General features: G+C 35.9%; 1 protein-coding gene across 1 annotated transcript; it reads left to right on the top strand.

Annotated features, from left to right (window-relative positions):
* Nucleotides 1-2,429: 2,429 nt before the first annotated feature.
* Nucleotides 2,430-9,489, top strand: LOC101898314 (uncharacterized). The gene is made up of 2 exons (XM_059129362.1): nucleotides 2,430-3,010; nucleotides 8,820-9,489. The coding sequence occupies exons 1-2, from the start codon at nucleotides 2,570-2,572 to the stop codon at nucleotides 9,396-9,398; spliced, it is 1,020 nt and encodes a 339-aa protein (XP_058985345.1). The 5' UTR covers nucleotides 2,430-2,569; the 3' UTR covers nucleotides 9,399-9,489.
* Nucleotides 9,490-21,661: the final 12,172 nt, after the last annotated feature.

Genomic DNA, 21,661 nt, shown 5'->3' with positions numbered 1-21,661 from the left:
AACTATTTCAAATTTGGTATTTGAGTTTGGTAATGAATACTACAACATATGACAGAAAATTGTCTGTGCAGGTCCACGTCTTCGTATAGACACATATAACGGTACCCCCCGAGATTTGGTATTTTGATGACTTTAGCGACATTATTTACCGGAATTGTTTCAAATTTCGCATTTGAAGTTCGTAATGGATGCTACAGCCTATGACAGTAAATTGTTTGTGCCAGTCCACGTCTTCGTATAGCCCCCATATAACGGTACCTCCCAATATTCAGTATTTTGATGATATTAGCGTCATTATTTACCGTAGTAGTTTCAAATTACGTATTAAGAGTTCGTAATAGGAACTACAGTCTGAGACAGAAAATTGTCTGTGCAGGTCCACGTTTTATTACCCCCATGGTACCTCCCTATTCAGTATTTTGATGATTTTAGCTATATTATAAACTGTTTTTTTTTTTTTAAGTTTCGTATTTGAATATTGTAATAGCTTGTGGCAAAAATTGCCTATCCAAGTTGCAGGTCCACGTCGTCGTATAGACCCTAACATACGGCTACATTCGGTATTTTTAAGATTTTAACAGAATTTTTAACGGATTTTATTTTTTTTTTTGATAATTGCCAAATATGTACCAAATGGTGGAGGGTATTCAAAGTTCGGCCCGGCCGAACTTACAGTTTTTTTACTTGTCGAGCTCATTTTTCATTATTTGCCGAATGGAATATTGCGATATGTTCAGCTCACGAGCTATTTTTCGGCCACTGTGACGCGGATTCCGATCAAGTCGCTTCCTTACTTTTCAAACCATTTGTGCTGATGTTGCTATTTTCTTCCATCCACTATCTTGACGTCGGGCTACGCTACCAGTATCACGATAACGAGCGATGGTACGAGACACAAAAGATTTATTCACATTTAAATGCTGGAGTGCTCTAACGATAGCCAGGCAAATATAAAGAAATCACGCTATCACGCTTCAATTCCACACGAATAACTTTTTTTCTGGAAAATTCTTACCAAGATGCTTGTGTACGCTTGTAAACAATAGAATGAGCTGTCACTAGAATAATTTTAACAGCTTAGAAACCTTATTAGTTTGGTTGCGCCCTGCATAAAAACTACATTCCAAATTGTAGAATTGTAGCAGTTCAATATTTAGTACCTCTTAGGTAAATTCCAAAATTTTCACCTTTAATTATGTTTCTCACCAATAGTACAAGATGTCAAGATTCTAACAGCAAAACATAATATTTTGGCTAAAAAGCAAAATTATTAATACATTTTGGTGTCTAATATTTTTGGCACAAATTTTCATATTCACTGCACCCTTTACACCATAAGTGACCACATAATAAATTTAGAAATTCCGATTTTACTCAATTGCATTCGCAAAATATTTTAAATCATCAGGCAACAAAATATAAAATTTAAGAAATCCAGCTAGTATTTAAAACTCTTTAGTACCTTATTTTGTACGAACTTTTGAAAACACTACCTCACTTGTACTTTAGATGCTAATTTTATGGCGAATATCTGCTTATTTATTGTTAAACCTTATTAGGATCTCTGGTTAAACTGAACTGTTTTGAAAAGTATTTCTAGAGCCACAAGTCTATCTTTATGTTAATAAGTCAAAATTAGACAACACGTCGAAATATTCGCCGGAAACACCAAATTGTAAACATTTTCTGGATCACTGCAAAACTGGAATCAGAATAGAACACACTATTTCATATCCTCTATATTAGGATAATCCCAGTTTTTTTTGGGAAAACCTTAGCACATTTCAAATCAATTTTACTTTAAGTCGTGGTTACTTCATGTTGAACGTAATATGATTTTGAATACCTTTTATATCAAAAGACTTTTGTCAATTATTATTTTTTTTAAATCCAAAAACACTGTTTATATATGGTGTTGATCTCACCCGAAATGATCTGTACCCGCAATCTCCCACCATTATAGAATTATCTCTCAATCACTCTGGACTACTCAAATTAATCTTATTGATAGATAATAAGTTAATATAATTACGCTGCATTTTTTACTATGACACTTAAATTGTGGTAATTTTCGAATTAAAAGTCCCATTCTCGTCCAATATTATCACTTTCATTTATTTCGAAGTACGGATGTGTGATAGTTTTGAATTCATCAACCATTAATTAAAATCTATTAAAAATTCCATATTTTCTGGTTTTTCTGCATTCTCCCTGTGGCCGGATTCAATATCGTCAGACACCGAATTTAAGATGATACTCAGATGAATTTATTTATGTTTTGAGATAATTATAGAATTGTTATGCATAATTGGCAAAAAAAGAAAAAAAAAAAACAAAATACAAATATCAAAATTAACCACTAACTAAGAATTTGTTGTTGGCTTTGCATGATAAGCGTGTGGTGCAATATATCGGGTTTTTTATCTTTTGATGGAAAAAAATCTTTTCTAAGAATAATATTTAAGTTAGTGTTGGGCTGGTTTGCCAAAGTAGTTTAGACATAACCGTTCAATTTAGAAGTTGGTTAAGCACTGATTTGGAACTAACTGCGGCATTGAATACTAGCGTAATGAGAGTTTTCACCTGCGTTGTGGTGATTCTAGTCGCCATGGCTGCCTGCACCCATGGCCATTCTATACAGAAGCGTTCTTTGCAAAGCTTGATTCAGACTAAACTCTCATTGTTGAGCAGTTTGGGTGGATCCTTTGGCGGCGGTGGTGGTGGAGGAGGTTATGGTGGCGGTAGCAGCTACGCCAGTAGCGGTGGATACGGTTACGGTGGTGGCGGCCACGGAGGCGGTGGATACGGTGGTGGTGGCCACGGAGGTGGTGGCGGCGGCTACGGCGGAGGTGGTGCCACTAAGGTTATTGTCGTCTTGGCAAATGCTGGTGGTGGTGGCGGCGGCTATGGCGGCGGCCATGGAGGTGGTTATGGTGGTGGCGGCGGCTATGGCGGAGGTGGTTATGGCGGCGGTGGCTATGGCGGCGGCGGTGGTTGGAAAGGCGGCTGGAATGATTAAATCCTGCAGCAGTCTTGTTGATAATTGCCAACAGTTAACCTGATCCAAAAATTAGTTCTACGAAATAGTTGCTTAAGAAAATTGTTAAATGTTGTTAAAAATACACATTCTGATATTAAAAACAAGATCTGACGCTTGAGTCTAAAATTCCGTTCCAAATATCGACAAATACGTATTAATGGATATCAAGGGAAACCGGTAATTCTTAACGTTATAATACTTTTTACTATACAATTTAGGGTTGCGCCTTTCAGTTCGTCATTCCGTTTGCAACTCCTCGAAATAAGCATTTTAGACCCTACACAGTATATATTCTTGATAAGCATAAACTACTATATCGACTGAGTCATGTCTACGGACCTTTGGGGCCAAGTAGGTTAAAAAAAATTTGCTCAAATGGTTTTGGTAATAAAAGGGAGATATGTGGCTCCACGAAGGATCTTGCAAAGAACTGTCCAAATAGGTCAAAATTGTGGTATAGACCCTATATATCACCATCAATATTCTGCATTTGGATGATTTTAACTGTAATATTTAGATGTAGGTCCTTATACAATTCTGTTCGACAATAATTAAATAAGCATTACGATTTTGTCCTTTCCTTATTGATATCTTATCTAAAATCGATTTGATCAAGTAAAAAAAAGCTTAAAGTTGGGCGGGCCGACTTTATGATACCTCACACCAACTTGTACGGGTGAAGCTATTTCTACTAAATTTGCGGAGGCTTTTTTACTAGAAGCTAAATTCATCAAAAGTATTTTTTTAGCTGATATTACATTTTCACATAGGCCCAATAAACGTGAATTCGGATGTAGATATATGTGAGAGCTATATCAAAATCTGAGCCGATCTCTGTAAATTTTGCAGAGGTATTTATTTGCTGTATCTGATAGCTGTCGCAAAACATCGTCGTTGTGTTGAAAATTTTACGGGTATGAGGGATTTATATATATTGGAACTATGAACCGACCTGATAAAATTTGATTTGATGTATTTCCCCGAATATCATTATTTAGGAGCTCATATTACGGCTGTGGGGTACAAAAATAATAAAAAAGGAATAAAAATATATATTAGGGCTATTGTTATTGGCACACTTATTTCTACGATGAGTTTGGTGGTATATGCTAAGTTCCATCCTAATTGGAGTAATATTACACATAAAAGGTAAATCAAAAGAAGATATACGGGTGAGATGAAAATACTGCAACCAACTTCAGACTGCTGTCATTTCGAAGCCACTCGTTGACAGCTGTTAAAATTATTCCAGTGATAGCTCATTATATTGTTTACAAGCGTATAAAAGCATTTTGATTAGAATTTTCCAGAAAAAAAGTTATTCGTAATGGAATTTAAACGTGATAGTGTGATATCCTTATATGGGGCTGTAAAACCACAAGTGGATATCGTTAGGGCACTCCAGCATTTAAATGTGAATAAACCTTTTGTGTCTCGTAACATCGCTCGTTACCGTGATACTGGTAGCGTAGCCCGACGTCAAAGAAGTGGACGTAAGAAAACAGCAACATCAGCAGAAATGGTTCGAAAAGTAAAGAAGCGACTTGATCGAAACCCTCGTCGAAGTGGCCGAAAAATGGCTCGTGAGCTGAACATATCGCAATATTCCATTCGGTAAATATTGAAAAATGAGCTCGGGGTAAAGCCATTTAAATTCCAAAAAGTGCAAGAATTTACACCGCAACAGAAAAAAATATACTCAAAAGAAATACCGAATTTGGTTTTCTCCGATGAGAAAACATTCGTTGTCCAGCAGTCTGTAAAGAAACAAAATGATCGTGTTTACTTGCCAAAGAGGTCAGCTAAAAATATGTACCTTCGCTTGGCTACGAGAACTCAACCGCCGGCCATGGTGATGGTGTGGGCCGCCATAACAACCGATGGCCACTCTCCGCTCACATTAATCGACCGTGGCATTAGAATAAATGCCGAATATTATCGCGAAAATATTCTGGAGGGTGTATTAAAGCCTTGGACACACAAACATTTTAGCCGCAGGCCTTGAACATTCCAAAGGGACTCACCACCATCGCACTCAGCACGCGCCACCCAAGAATGGTTACAAAATGAGGTTCCTCGCTTCATTTCCAGCGCACAATGACCACCAAAATCTCCGGATATCAATCTACCAATCCGTTGGACTATTGTGTCTGGAGTATTTTGGATATCAAGGTTGGCACTAAAACATACCTCAAGCAAGTGCTTCGCCGGGAATGGGGCAAAATAAAGGAGTGCAACATTCGGGCAGCCTGTGACGGTTTCATTGGCCATTTGAAAGCCATAATTCGTGGCAAAGATGACCAATTCTAAACTTTGATGCTATTTCGGACATTTTTTGCTTTCAATCAATAAAATTAAAAAAAAAATGTAAAAATTCTGGCGTTTGACTTTGTTGCATTTTTTTATCTCACCCTGTAGTTACGTCTCAGATTTATCCTGCATTCTTTATAAAATATTTCGTCCTATGATACTTTCATACATCAAATTTAAAAGGGTCAAAAAATTAGGAAATATTTTTTTTTGCATAAATAATGCAGATAGATGCTCTTTTCATTGATGACTTTAAGTAAAATTTGATAAAAAATAATTTTGCTTTTATCCTCATTTTTCTAAAATGCTACTTTGTAGGATAATTTTGCATTAATTCACCCAAAGTCCGGCTTTAACCCATAAATGTGTTTTTATACCCTACAACAATATTTTTTGGGGGTATTATAAGTTTGATCGGGCCAAAAGTTATGTAAAACCTCGAAATATTTTTTTCCAACATAGGAAAGTATGTGTGGATTTTCCTATCTCGCCGAGCTGAGTCGATCTAGCTATGTATGTCCGTCCGTCTGTCCATGTTAATTTGTAATCAAGCTACAGGTCACAATTATGGCCCGATCTTCACGAAATTGAAACTGGAGGTGGGGTTATGATCAGAATAGAACCCTATTGTTTTTGGAGATAATCGCACGTTATTTAGGGTTTGAAATGGAGCAAAAACAGAAAAATTTCCAGATTTTGCAGTTGCTCTGTGGGCCACAATTATGAACCAATCGACGCGAAAATTTACATGGAGTTAAAGTTTATGAGTGGGCAGAAACCTACACATTTAGGCCATCGGACAAAAATTAGCGGGTAAAATAGACTATATTTTCAATCCCAGCCAAATCAAAAATAGATTAAAAGATCGCTTCCTACCAGTACAGTGATGCTAATAGCCAAGAAATCGGATATACAACAAAATAGGTACAATATATATGTAAAAGAATTGATTTTATTTATTCTGCTTATAAATCAAGAACCGGTGGGCCGATTTTCACAATTACCATCAATTTGGAATGGTCTCTTGACAGAAAACGATTAAATGTAAGAAAGTCGCTTAAAATATACCAATAAAGAAGTGAATACCTTTTGTCAAATATTTTCTATTTTTGTCATATTTTTTCTCGCATGCGATTTTTTCAATTTGACTTACAATTTTGTATTGTAAATTATTGCCCGATCCTCACGAAATTTTGCATGGGAGTAGGGTTAGATTCAGAATTAAAGCCTATTGTTCTTAAGATGTACATTTAGAGGTGCAAATGGACTAAAAAAAATATTTTTTTTCTTATTTTGTAGTCGCTCTATAGGCCACAGTTGAAAACTAATCGACATGGAATTTCGCATCAGAAGAGAGTTAAGGCCGGGGAAGAAATCTAGCATTTTGGATGACCATTGGATTATATTTAGCTGTAAACTTTCGTGTGAGATTGTTTTGAATGCCTAACAACACGACGGAGTTCGTAAATATTAGCCAAATTCTCCGGGTCAAAATCCTAATGGTACCATCTGGGCAGGGCTCTTTGACATTATCTCAAAAACGAAATTTTCCAAAATGGATTTGGACATAAGGGGAGATCGAACATATAGTAGTGTTGTAGGGTATCACATGGTCGGCCCCGCATGACTAAAGCCTTTGCTTACTTGTTAATATTTGTAAAATCCTGGCGTTCAGGTCCGATTAGACATGTGACAAAGACATAGAATTTTAAGTTTGTGGAAAATATATTTGTAGAATATTTTGTATACTTGGTCCCTCTTTGTTGGCGCGTGTGAGGTTTAAAACTGTCTTCTTGAAGAGACAAATTATCAAATATACATCAAAAAACCAGTAAAGAAAGTATTAAAGTCGGGCGGGGCCGACTGTATGATACCCTACACCACTTTGCTAATTTAGTAGAGCTCCACATAACAATTAATAGTTTTTATGGGAGAATTCATTCATACACGCTATGATTATGATTATAATTTAAAGTTCAAAGGACTAAATATGTCGAAGCATTTGTATCTTTTAAATTCGGAATTGTATTGCCCATTTGGTGCACAATTAATTTGAAATCGGAAAAAGACATATATGGGAGCTATATCAAAATCTGAACTAATCTCGATAAAATTTAGCAAATGTATTTCTGAGCTGTATTTTATATATTTCCCCAAATATTGTTGTTTCAGAGTGCATATTACGGCTGCGGAGGGCAAAAATAACAAATCGGATGAACAATATATATGGGAGCTATAGCTACATCTGAACCGATTTCGATCAAATTTGGCATACTTATTTTCAGGCCTATGAAAAATTCCATACAATTCACGCTGATATTACACGTTTGGTGCACAATAAAAGGCAAATCGGACGAAGATATATATGAGAGCTATATCTAAATTTTGACCGATTATCTCCAATTCCAATAGGGTTCGTCCTTGGACCCAACAAATGATCTGTGCAAAATTTCATCTGGATCGCGCAATAAATGCGACCTGTACTTTGTTTACAAAAATACATGGACAGACGGACGGACATGCATAAATCGACTCAGAATGTGATTCTATGCAGATCATCAAAAGGAACTATGGGTCTATCTCATTTCCTTTTGCCTGTTGCAAACAAATGCACAAAGACATAATACCCTGACCACCTTGTGGTGTACGGTATAATTACCTTTGGCTTAATAAGGCAAAAATTTGAAATAAAAATATTTTCGGCATAAGCCCGGCTGGGATTGAAGCCTACTACCTTGCAAATCAACGAAAAGTGTTGCCGGCATCTTAGCGTTCTAATCTATAAAACACTTGTAAACACTTCCGAACTGGAAGATAAATATGTTTTTTTATTTTATTTTTTTACCTTCGCTTGCTTCCGTCCCTTAAAAGGGCATATTTTTGCTGGTCGGAATGCCTACCAAGAACTTTATGATAACTTTAATTTCATTAGCATCCACAATCGTGTTGGGTATTTTATTAGTTGTAAAGCGTTGCTAATTCTATTAGTTTTCCAACAATGATTGAATTTTGTCAAAACCAAACCGGTTTGCACCTAATGAAGTGGCCATTCTTGTTGCGAAGTATTGTTTTCTTCTTTGAATTGATAAATGAAGAAGATTTTTTTGGTAGCATATACTGCCCATTCAGATATCGATGGAAGCTGGACAGAGTGTTGTTGGTGGGTTTTGTTAGGTTTTTATATTGGACCCCCTTCAGCTGACAATTTTATGCAAACATATACATATACATCCAACTGAGAATGTTAACAGAATATATTTATGTTTTACTGTTAATAACACAATGGGAACATCAAAGTTTGTGTGTGTGTTTGTGTAATGTTCTAAGTGCTTGTCTTTTTCTTAAGCCTTCTCAAAATTCTCAATGTTGAAGTATCGATGTCCAAAAAAAATTAGTATAAATGGCACTTACAGATGAGATGACCAGTTAGTTGACGTCGTGCCGCTACCTTTATTGGATTACCTAAAATTTTGTGGATTCAACGCCGTTAGTTTTACCCTTCACCATGAAACCTTTCACCTGTCTTTTGGTGATTCTTGCCCTTTTGGCCAGCGGCCAATGCCATAACGTACAAAAACGTTCCCTCGGCCAATTGCAGAGTTTGATTAGCTCCAAACTTGGTCTGCTCGGTGGATTAGGAGGCGGCGTTGGGCGTTCTGCTGCTTCATCATCGGCTAGTGCCAGTGCTGGCGGCTATGGCGGTGGCCATGGAGGTTATGGCGGTGGCGGTTATGGTGGTGGCCATGGAGGTTACGGTGGTGGCGGTTATGGTGGTGGTCATGGAGGCTACGGCGGTGGTGGTTATGGTGGCGGTTCATCCGGTGGCGCTGCCAAAGTCATTGTTGTTCATGTCCAAAGTGCTGGTGGTGCCGGAGGTTATGGTGGTGGTTATGGTGGCGGAGCTGGCGGCTGGAGCCAAGGTGGTTCAGGCGGTTATGGTGGTGGTTATGGTGGCGGAGCTGGCGGCTGGAGCCAAGGTGGTTCCGGCGGTTATGGCGGTGGTGCCGAAGCTGGTGGCTGGAGCCAAGGTGGTTCCGGTGGCTGGTAAAAACCAAAAGCCCAACATCATTTTTAGCGAAAAATAGAGAATCATAACAAACCACAAACTAGCTTAAGTCATTAGTTTAAGCAAACCTTTAGAAAACAAAATGGAAAAAATATATATTTTTTTTATAAAAAAGAACATTTTTCAATTTTTATTTTAAGAAGTCAAAGCTTTAACAGAAATTAGTAAAAATTATCAAGGAAATTGGTACAAATTTTCAAAATTTAAAATCAAATGCTAAAAATTTCATGATTCCAGTTCTATGACTTCATCATCCTATGACCGCTTTACACCAAAAAAAAAACAAATTTGTTTTTTTTCAACTTCATCAGAATTTTTGAATTCTAGGCCAATAGCAGAATTTAGTTTTTTTACAACCAATTTCCAAAACTTCATCTTATATCATATACAGGGTTGCCCATATTTGACGGACCCATCTGGCAACGCCATAACTTTTGACAGAGATGTCACATCGCTTAATGACATACCGCGTTTGATTTTTACGATGAACCAATATACGCCACGCGAGCGCTCTGAAATAGTTGAAATTTACATTCAACAGTAGAAGTCAATTGTGAAAACTCAACGAGCTTTTAAAACATTAAAAAATGTGAGAAGTGCGCCTTCTAAGAACACCATTAAGCGCTTATACGAAAAATTTTCTACTGGTAAGGCTCTTTCTAATCCGAAGAGGCCATATAAAAGTCGACCAAGGCGATCAGCCGAGAATATCGCTGCCGTACGAGCCAGTGTTGAGAGGTCCCCAAGAACATCCCAAAAACGCCGTTCTCAGCAGTTGGACATGGCTCGGTCCACTTTACAACGGATTATTCGAATTGATTTGCATTTGTTCCCGTACAAAATTCAATTGACGCAAAGAATGTTGTCTGCAGACAAGTCTCGTCGATTGGAATGGGTCATGGGTCCTGTATATCACTGTGGAAACCAGAAAATTTTTACCAAAAATCCAGTAGATTATGAAAGTAGAGCTAAATAAAAAAGGAGACACGAGTATCGTCATTTTGAAAGTTTACATCGAAAAGTATGCAAAATAGAGAGGTCAAATTCCACCCTCTTTCACAATTTCGGAAATTTTCGAATTAAAATCCCTCAGAATTCCTGCATTTTGTCTTCGGCAATATTGCAAATAAAACTAACAAGAATTTTAAGCCTCGATAGAGTCAAATAGGGGTCTTTTGGGTCCTTATTTAAAGTCAAAATATTTCTCAAAATAATTTTTAAATTTTTACGGCCGAGCCGAACTTTTAATACCCTCCACCTTAAAGTAAAGGAAACAAACCAACAAATACCAATTTTTAGACATATTCGTGGGAAAATGTGGCAAAAATCATCAAAATATCGGAAGGTACCGTTATATCAGGGCTATACCAAAACGTGGACCTATACATACAATGTTTCGCTATAAGAGCTAGAACCCATTATACCCTACAAATAACAATTTTTAGACAAGTTCGTGGAAAAAAGGTAGCAAAAATCATCAAAATACCGAATATCGGGAGGTACCGTTATGTGGGGACAATACTAAAACGTGGACCGATATATCTCATTTTCAATACCAACCATCCTAGACACAATACAAATTGTTCTGCTAAATTTCGACGCTCTACCTCATATTGTGTGGGCTGTATGATTTCAACAGACAGACAGGCATCGATAAATCGGCTTAGAATTTTATGCTGATTATGAATGTATATACTTTATGGGGCCTACGACGACCCCTCCTTTCTAAAGTGGAGGGTATATATTTTTTATTGGTGCAATAGATATACCTGACCGAGTTTCACTAAATGGTAAAATTCGGTGGAATATGAAAAAAACTATTCAATTTAGGCTGATGGTTAGTAAATCTGTATGTAAAATCGGGTGGAGATGTATATCGAAGCTATTAAAAAATTTGAACCGATCTCAATAAAATTAGCAGAAGTATTTTCGAGCAGTATCTGATGCCCGGTATGAAATTTCATTCTTATGGAGTGCATATTACGAATGTGAGGGATATAAACACCAAATCCGATGAAACATATATGTGGGAGCTATAGCAATATCTGTACCAATTTTCTCCAAATTTGATGTATTTTCTTTTAGACTGAATTCGGTTGGATGTGTTATATCCTAATCTGATTCGATAACATTTGACGAAAGTATTTTTGTGTTCCATAAGTTGATGTACTTGCTTCTAAACTGAATTCGATCGGATGTGACAAAATTCAGGACATTTGGGCTGATATTGGCCATTTGGTGCACAATTAACCCGAAATTGGTTGAAGATGGGAGCTATATCTTAATCTGAACTTCTCATCAATTCTCATCAATTTCAATAGGTTTTATCCTTGGGCCAAAAACATATTGTTTGGAAATTTTCATCTCAATCGGATCGCAACCTGCATTTTGTTCACAAAAATACATGGATGGACGAAGGGACAGAAACATTTTTAATACGAATTTCCAAAATCAGCTCATTGTTCTTTCCTTTTTAATTTTTTGGTTTCTCATAAATATCGATCTACCCACGAAGTATTGATTTTCTAATCCTAAAAGTACAGATTTGATTTGATTATACTGAACCCTTAAGGTTTTGGATTATTTTAACCTCTTTATATACTTTAAAATTTGATAAATATTTTCAAAAATGTAAAATTTTATACGCCAATATTTCATGAACTTTAGCGATTAACAGGTCAGTCACCCAACATATTTACATAAATATTTTAAAGAGTTAATAGGTGAAACAGCAAATAAATACCGGAATACAAAGCGGCAGTATATAAAACAGCTCTTAACTATTTCCAATAAATTGTGGGCTGGGCTGTATTGAAAAAACATTTAAAATATAAATAAACAAATACCAAAAAAAAAAAAAAAAAAAAAAAAAATAAATAAATAAAACTTACTATACGAGATTAAAAAGATTTAATTATGTATGTTCCGGCTTCTGATACCTTTTTTGAAAATGACAAAAAACACTTTTTTAAAACAAACATTTATTTTTAGTTATTGAATTTCTCAAAAATGTGTTTCTATGTTTTACATCTCTTCACAGTCCACATGTTTGCTGTTTGTCTGACAAATCGCTAAAACATATTGACAATTTGTATTCACTCAATACTAGAAAACCTGTTTTACGACATCTTCAACAAGCTTGGCAAATGTTAGAATATTTGAATAATTTTTTGCTTAATTTAATATTCATCTTAATTTTTATTTTCTAAAAAAAAACAAGTATAGTTTTAACTATTTAAATGAGTTTTTTTTATTTTATTTGATTAAAAATATTGAAACTTTTTTCGACTTGTTCACAAAAACAACCATCAAATGCTTTTTTGGGATTCCCTTGTCTTCTCCCAAACTCGCGATTTCTTCTTCTTAACATACAGCGAAATGTTCTCAAGTTATTCTCATTTTTTTGAAGTCGTCTTTCTGTCTTTGTTATAATAAACCACACATTAGCCCCCAGCTGGGTTTATACATCGCAAACTGTGCTATATTAGATTTCAGTTTTCTTTTACAGTTTCAGACTAATTAATAAACTTTCGATTTCGGCCTAACGCATTTTTAATAACTTTCTAAATTTTAAAATATATTTTGCAAATAAAGTCTTGGTACATTTAAAATATAAAAATTTTCCGTGTTTCTCACACATGCCTGGGGCTAAAAGGTAATGGACAGGGGGATGGTTATAAAAACTTTTAATACCCTCCATTATTTGTGCCGATATTTATTAATCGTGCGGTATCATAAAAATATCGAATACCTGGAGTTCTGTGCGAAAAAGTGGATTAATGTAGAAAACACTGTACACGAAAATTCAATGTTTTCAACAATTGCGGGAAAATCCAGCAGATTGTGAAAATAGAATTAAACGGTTGAACTTTTAATACCCTCCACCATTTTGAAGGACCTTGAAAATTTTCAAAAAAATCGTAGATAAAACCTGTTCCTTCAAAAAAAAATTTTATCGTAGACTGTGTACCCATTACGAACTTCAATTTCGAGATTTCAAACAATTATATATATACTTTGTAGTTACAAGTACGAACTTCAACTACGAAATTTGAAACCATTCCCGTTAAAAAGTCGTTCAAGTCATCAAAATACCGACATGGAGAGGTACCGTTATATGGGGGCTAAACGAAGATGTGGACCTGAATACGAAATTTTTTTTCACAGGCTGTAGTACCTGTTACGAACTTTAATTACGAAATTTGAAACATTTCCGGTCTATAATGTCTCGGAAATCACTAAAATACCGAATGCTGAGAGGTATCGTTATATGAGGGCTATATGGAAACGTGAACCGAAATGGCCCATTTACGAACTTAACCTGCCTTCTGGCAAAATACAGCCTTCTATCTCAATTTGTTCAAAAGATAGTGTGATTACAACAGACAGACGGACAGCGCTGGATCGACTTAGAATTTTACTCTAATCAAGAATAGATAGATAGATAACCTGACACGAGTATTTCGAGGAGTTACATACGGAATGACAATGTTATTGTACCCTTCATAGTATGGTGGAGGGTATAAAAAAGAAGACTATGTATCAGCGGTTTGAAGGTTTGCAAAGTAACCAAAATAGAGGGAGTAATTTACCCCCTCTATTACACACTTTTAGAATTTATCTTTTTTTAAACGTTATAGTGTCTTCTGCAACATTGAAGTAAAAAATACGAGAAATCTCTTGCTCTAAATATGGTTAAATACAAATTATTTGTCATAAAATTCTACTATATGCCCTACAAGACGTCAAATTTCTAAATCTAAAATAAACGCCTGACATTCCTTCAGAAGGTCCCTAGCTATATGGTCAAAACTATATAAAAGCCTTAACTAATCCTAAGAACCCGTAACTTCTTTAGGGCTTTGATCTACAAAGGAGTACTAAAAAAGTACACTTGGAATTTACCACTATGTTTTGGGGGTATTATAAAATTCCTATCTCGCCGATCTAGCTATGCGTGTCCGTCCGTCTGTTGCTGCAGTTAAGCCCCTATCCTGACGAAATTTAGCAAGGTCAGAATAGAAGCTTATTGTTTTTAGAGATGATTGCAAAATATTTAGGCGTTGATATGGATCAAAAACAGAAATGGGCTATAATTTAGGGCTGGGCAGAATTCTATCAATTTGTATGGTCATCGAATAATATTTTGCGGATGGAATAGATCTCAACTTTTCGTATGAATCGTATGAAGTCATATATATTTTTAATTCCAGCGAAATCACAAATACACGAAGAGATCAATTCTGACCCTTACATTGATGGTGTTATCCAAGATATTGCATATATAGCAAAATAAATAGAATTTTAAATATCAACGAAGACCGGTTAAAACTCAAGAGCGGCTGGACGGATTTTGACAATTTTCACCAATTCCGATTGGTCTTTTAGAGGAATAGAATAAAATTATAAATAAAGGCGCATTAGTTTTTTAATATTTTGACATATCGCATGACATTTTTTCAATTTGATTTTGCATGGGGTAGGGTGAGGATCAGAATAGAAACGTATTTCTTTTTTAAAAATATTTATGGACCAAAAACATAAAAATTGAAAATAGATATGGATTTTGGATATGAATATGAATACGGACATGTCCAATAGACATGGCATTTTTTATGAGGTTAGAGTTCACAACAGCGCTGAAGTCTAGAATTAGGATGGTCATAGTTTGTGTAAAGAAATATCAAAATTACCGAAACAACAGACATGGAAGGCACACCTCTGACCTTCACATTGATGCTGATTTCGTTAACGAATATAGGCAAATATCGGAGATAGAAGAAATAATATAAAGGAATCTAAATATTGTATTATTATTTTGAATACCCCTTAACATACATATGTCGTAAATGCTACGAAGAATTGCATGATCTCGTGGTTTCAGTGACTATTTGATACCATACAACACTACAATTTGACACCTTTGGTACGAATTAGGGCCATCAAACGGCCATTGAAACCGTCACACCTTCCCGAATGTTGCTCTGCAGTATTTTGGCCCATTCCCGGCGAAGCGCTTGCTTGAGGTGGACGACACTTTGGTATTTTTTGGTGCCAACCTTGCTTTGCAAAATACTCCCGACACAATAGTTGAACGGATTAATACGAGCGGAGAGCGACCATCGGCCCTTATGGCGGCCCACACCATCACCATAGCCGGCGCTTGAGTTCTGGTGGCCAACCGAATATGCACATAAACATGATCATTTTTATACCATACACAACAAGGTGGTCAGGGTATTATGTCTTTGTGCATTTGTTTTGTAACAGGGTAAAGGAAACGAGATAGACCCATAGTTCCTTTTGATGATCTGCATAGAATAACTTTCTGAGTCGATTTATGCATGTCCGTCCGTCCGTCCATCTGTCCATGTATTTTTGTAAACAAAGTGCAGTTCGCATTTATTGCCCTATCCAGATGAAATTTTGTACAAATCATTTGTTTGGCCCAAGGATGAACCCTATTGAAATTGGAGATAATCGGTCAAAATTTAGATATATCTCCCATATATATCTTCGTCCGATTTGCCTTTTATTGTGCACCAAACGTGTAATATCAGTCCGAATAGTATGGAATTCTGCACGTACGATCAGATTGGACCTGAAAATAAGTATGCCGAAATCGGTTCAGATATAGCTATAGCTCCCATATATATTGTTCATCCGATTTGTTATTTTTGTCCTCCGCAGCCGTAATATGCACTCTGCAACAACAATATTTGGAGAAATATATCAAATACAGCTCAGAAATACATTTGCTAAATTTTATCGAGATCGGTTCTGATTTGGATATAGCTCTAATATATAACTTCGTCCGATTTACCGTTGTTTGTGCACCAAATACTTGCCTGAATTGGATGAAATTTGGCACTTACGACCGAATTGAGCTAGTATGTCAAATTTGGTGGAGATCGGTTCAGATATAGCTATAGCTCCCATATATATTGTTCATCCGATTTGTCATATTTGTTACCCACAGCCCTCTGTAACAACGATATTCAGGGAAATATATCAAACACAGCTCAGAAATATCTTTGCCAAATTTTATCGAGATCGGTTCAGATTTGGATATAACTCCCATATATATTTTTATCTGATTTCAAATTAATTGTGCACCAAATAGGCAGTAAAAATCCGAATTTAAAACATACAAATGCTTCGGCATATTTAGTCCTTTGAACTTTAACCCTTTCAGTGTCAATGAAAATTTTTGTCGAGATAAAAATCTGAAATTCCGTACTAATTTACTAAAATGTGCTCAGAAATTCGAAAACGAAACTAATAGAATAGAACTGCAATATTTTTAAATAGCGAACGTGTCTGTTATTAAAAATATCAAAAATAACGGTTCGTAAGAAAAACAAAAAATGGCAAAGAAAGAGAGTACTTTTAAATGTCAAATATATTTGACAAAAACACTGAAAGGGTTAAATTATAATTATAATCATAGCGTGTATGATTGAAACTTTTAATTGTTATGCGCAGCTCTACTAAATTAGCAAAGTGGTGTAGGGTATCATAAAGTCGGCCCCGCCCGACTAAGACTTTCTTTACTGGTTTTTGTTTACAAACTGCAGGACAACGAATGTTTTCTCATCGGAGAAAACCAGATTCGGCAGTTTACCGTTTTCGGCCAAGCGAAGCAACTCTTTAGCTCTTTTGAGTCTAATTTCTTTCCGTTGCGGTGTAAGTTCTTGCACTTTTTGGAATTTCAATGGCTTTTGGAATATTGCGATATGTTCAGCTCACGAGCCATTTTTCGGCCACACTATCGCAGGTTTCGATCAAGTCGCTTCTTCACTGTTCTAACCATTCCTGCTAATGTTGCTGTTTTATTCCCTCCACTTCCTTGACGTCGGGCTACGCTACCAGCATCACGGTAACGAGCGATGGCACAAGCCACTTGTTATTTTCCAGCCAAATATAAAGGAATCAGCCAAATATAAAGGAAGGTTGTAACTGCCAAATTTCATCCCATTTGGGCTGATATTACACGGTTCTGCACAATAAAAAGCAAATCGGTCGAAGGGAGCTATATCTAAATTTTCGTTTATCTTCTATAGGGTTCAATAGGGTTCGTCCTTGGGTCAAACAAATGACTTGTCTGGATCTTACAATAAATGCGACCTATACTTTGTTTACAAAAATGCATGGACAGACAGAGGGACGGACATGCATAAATCGACTCAGAATGTGATCCTATGCAGATCATCAAAAGGAAATATGGATATATCTCGCTTTTTCATGTTACAAACAAATGCAGACATAATACCCTGACCACCTTGTGGTGTAGGGTATAAAAGGACCAAGAAGACCCCTTGGGTGATTCTCTTGAAGGTTTAGTATTTCCACCGATTTTTTATTTTCTAAAGACTTTATCTAACTAAAATGCCTGGATTCCAAGGAATCTTAATCGGATAATGTCAAAATGGGATACCTTGCGATGTATATTTTGAAAATTTGATTTTATGATTAAAAAGAGCCAATTTGGGCGGACCAATTTGCTTATATTAGAACTTTATCTAATTTTGGCAAAAGTTTTACGTTTAACCAAATTTGAACATGCTCACCAAGCGACCAGATAGGCGAACATGACTAGACCGACTCCAAATCTCCTGGAATCGTCGAAGTCTACAGTAGTTATTTCGATGAGGAGGGTCGGGTCCGTATCAAATGCTATATAAGGTACATAGCGACAATACTGATACTGTGGCCTCTATTTCAATGAAGTATATTTGCTAGTAATACAAAAACAATTATTAAAATGCTTGGAAATCTTTTTATAAACCATCATAGTCACCAAAACTTTTTTAACAACTTCCTAAAAATATGTTAGAAAACCAACGTACTCTAACTATATCAAACAATTTCGAAAAAGCTCAACAGAGCTTTTCGATTTAACATTTTATAGACAACAGCTTGTTTACAGATGATGTTAGATTCCAATAAATATTTATGACTAAGTTTTCTGCAAACAGTAATAAAATAAAATATTTATAAATAACGGCTTAGCAGACTAAGGTAATAATCGTTTCCAGAGTTGATTAGTGGAAAGTATAGATTTAACATTTCCAAATCAATGGATATAAAAAAAATTCCAATTTAATAATAATATATTTAAATTCAAGCTTTCAAACCTACAAACCATATTTACTGTCTCTTTTCTATTTGTATCGATTTTTAATAATAATATGAATATTTAATTTATTTTTCTACATAACATTTTGCTTGGCAAAAATGAAGCTGTCATCCATACAGCTAATCTCAAATATTATGCCTTGTCTTCGTGTCGAAAAATAGAAAAGAGTAAAAAACTTGTTGTCATTGTATCGAATCTATCAAAAAATAATGCTAATTTATTAATGACAACATTAACAGCTGTTTCATAGGCAATTTAATCAGATATTATGAGTTTTGTAATGGGAAATTGAATTGAACATATTATTCGATTGGCGGCTAATCATAATTCAACCGTGACCTTTACTTTCAACAACGTCTTGAATTATAAACATATTAGTCCCATTTATTTGATGAATGGGCGGAATGTGATAGGTAGGATAGGTGTGTGACAGGTTACAATGAAGATGAGACCGATTTGGGAGCGCCAACAGTGGTGAAAAGAGTGCAAAACACAAGGGGAGATTAATTCAAAATTTTATAACTGTTAGTCTACCCAGTTCAGCTGAAAATTTGCACCTTCGGTTGGGCACCAGAACTCAAGCGCCGGCCATAGTGATGGTGTGGGCCGCCATAACAGCCAATGGTCACTCTCCGCTCGTATTAATCGACATCAGAATAATTCGCGAATTATCGCGAAAATGTTTTGGAGAGTGTATTAAAGCCTTGGGCATGTAAACATTTTGGCCGCGGATCGTGGACATTCCAATAGAACTCAGCACCATCGCACTCAACACGCGCCACCCAACAATGTTAACAAAATGAGGTTCCTCTTCTCATTTCCAGCGCACAATGGCCACCAAAATCTTTGGATAGCAATCCGTTGGACTATTGTGTCTGGAGTATTTTGGAAAGCAAGGTTGGCACTAAAAAATGCCAAAGTGTCGATCAACTCAAGCAAGCGCTTCGCCGCAGAGAAACATTCGGGCATCGTGTGACGGTTTCATTGGCCGTTTGAAGGCCATAATTTCCGACATTTTTCGATTTCATTTAATAAAATTTAAAAAAATGTAAGAATTATGGCATTTGACTTTGTTGCAGTTTTTTTATCTCACCCTGTATATACATTTCATCCGATTTTGGGTTTAAGTCCCTCATATTCGTAATATGCGCTCCACACACATAATTTGCACTCCGAAATAATGATACTTGGTACCAGATTTTAGATACAACTCAAAAATATATCTGCCAAATTTTATGAAGGTCGGTCCAGATTTGGATTGAGCTTCCTTACATATATTCACCCGATTTCACGGTTATCGTTCAACATATATATATAATATCAGCCCAAATTGGATAGATTTTTTCATAGTCAACCGAATTTTTCCATTTGGTAGAACTCGGCTGTGATATATTTTAATACGAGAAGGATCGAAGTGATATCATATACTCTATAGCAATGTTATTTTGTATGATAGGTAAAAATACCGATTAAGACTCTCATTTATTTGTCCCCTCTGAATTCTAAATAAAGCTGTACTAAAGCCATGATACGCATTCATGTAAATTTTATAGTTGATATGATCTACCTTATACACTTTTCCAATATACACGTTTTTGTTACGGGAGCTCTACTAAATATGCATTGCGATGTAGGGTATCACATAGCCTGCCAACCATATTTTTGTAGTAGGAATTTCCAATAACCCACACATATTACATGCCTACGCACATATTTATACGCTACAACACTATGTGTTGGGGGTACTATAGGTTTTATTGGGCCCAAAATTATGTAACACCTCGAAATTTTGGTCCCCGACATAGGAAACTATATATGGATCTTCTTAATCCCGAAGAGCTGACTCGATCTAGCTATGTATGTCCGCCCGTTCGTCTGTCCGTCTGCCAATGTTAATTTGTAATCAAGCTACAGGTCGCAATTATGGCCCGATCATTACGAAATAGAAAATGGAGTTGAAGTTAGGGTCAGAATAGAACCCTATTTTTTTTTTTTTTTTGGAGATAATCGCAAATATTTAGGAATTTAAATAAACCAAAACACAATTATAAACCAATCGACGCGGAATTTTGCATGGAGTTAGAGTTTAGGGCTCAGAAGCCTACAAACTTGGTTTCGGACGATCATCAGACAATATTTAGTTATTATTTATTTAGTTATTTCTCTTATAAGTGAAGAACCGCTGGACTGTTTTTTCCAATTCTCATCAGTTTGGAATGGTCTTTTGCTAGAAATCAAGCAAAAATATGCCAATAAAAAATGGATATTTTTTTGTCAAAAATTTTATCGCATGCGATTTTTTCATATTTGACTTACACTTTTGATTTGTAAATTTTTTAATATTTTTACACCCCGCAACTCAATGCGTTGAGGGTATTATAATCAGGTCGCAAATATCGTCCAATTCTCACGAAATTTTCACGGAAATAGAGTTAGGGTCAGAACAAAAGCCTATTGTTTTGAAGATGTATATTTAGGCAATCAGTTCGACAGAGACAGGTAAACATAAGGCAAATGTCTTGGTCAAAAACCAAAGGCACCATCTGTGCAACTGTATTGCATTTTTGCAAAAAAATCAACAAAAATGGGTTTGGATCTAAGGAGGTTTTCCCATATATTGTAGTGCTGTAGTGTATCACATGGACGATCCCGCACTTTGTTTACTTACTTCTTTTTGATGGAATTGTCTCAAAATCCACACAAGGAGTTCCTTCTGAGTACTTTAACCCCTGAAAGAGTATTGTCTATATAGGTCCACAATATCGTATATCCCCATACAACGGAACCTCCCGATATTCGGTATTTTGTTATACCCTACACCACATAGTGGTAAGGGTATTATGTCTTTGTGCATTTGTTTGTAACATGGAGAAGGAAGACCCATAGATAGACCCATAGTTACTTTTGAGGATCTCCATAGAATCAGTTTCTGAGTTGATTTATGCATGTCAGTCCGCCTGTCCGTCCGTCCATGTATTCTTGTGAACAAAATGCAGGTCGTCTTCATTATACGATTGAGATGAAATTTTCCAAAAAACATTTGTTTGGCCCAAGGACGAACCCTATTGAAATTGGAGATAATCGGTCAAAATTTAGATATAGCTCC

Source organism: Musca domestica, unplaced genomic scaffold (genome assembly GCF_030504385.1).
Source record: "Musca domestica strain aabys unplaced genomic scaffold, Musca_domestica.polishedcontigs.V.1.1 60, whole genome shotgun sequence".
Classification (NCBI taxonomy): Eukaryota; Metazoa; Arthropoda; class Insecta; order Diptera; family Muscidae; genus Musca; species Musca domestica.
Note: the sequence above shows the minus strand (reverse complement) of the source record. Positions and strands in the feature narration are given on the sequence as shown.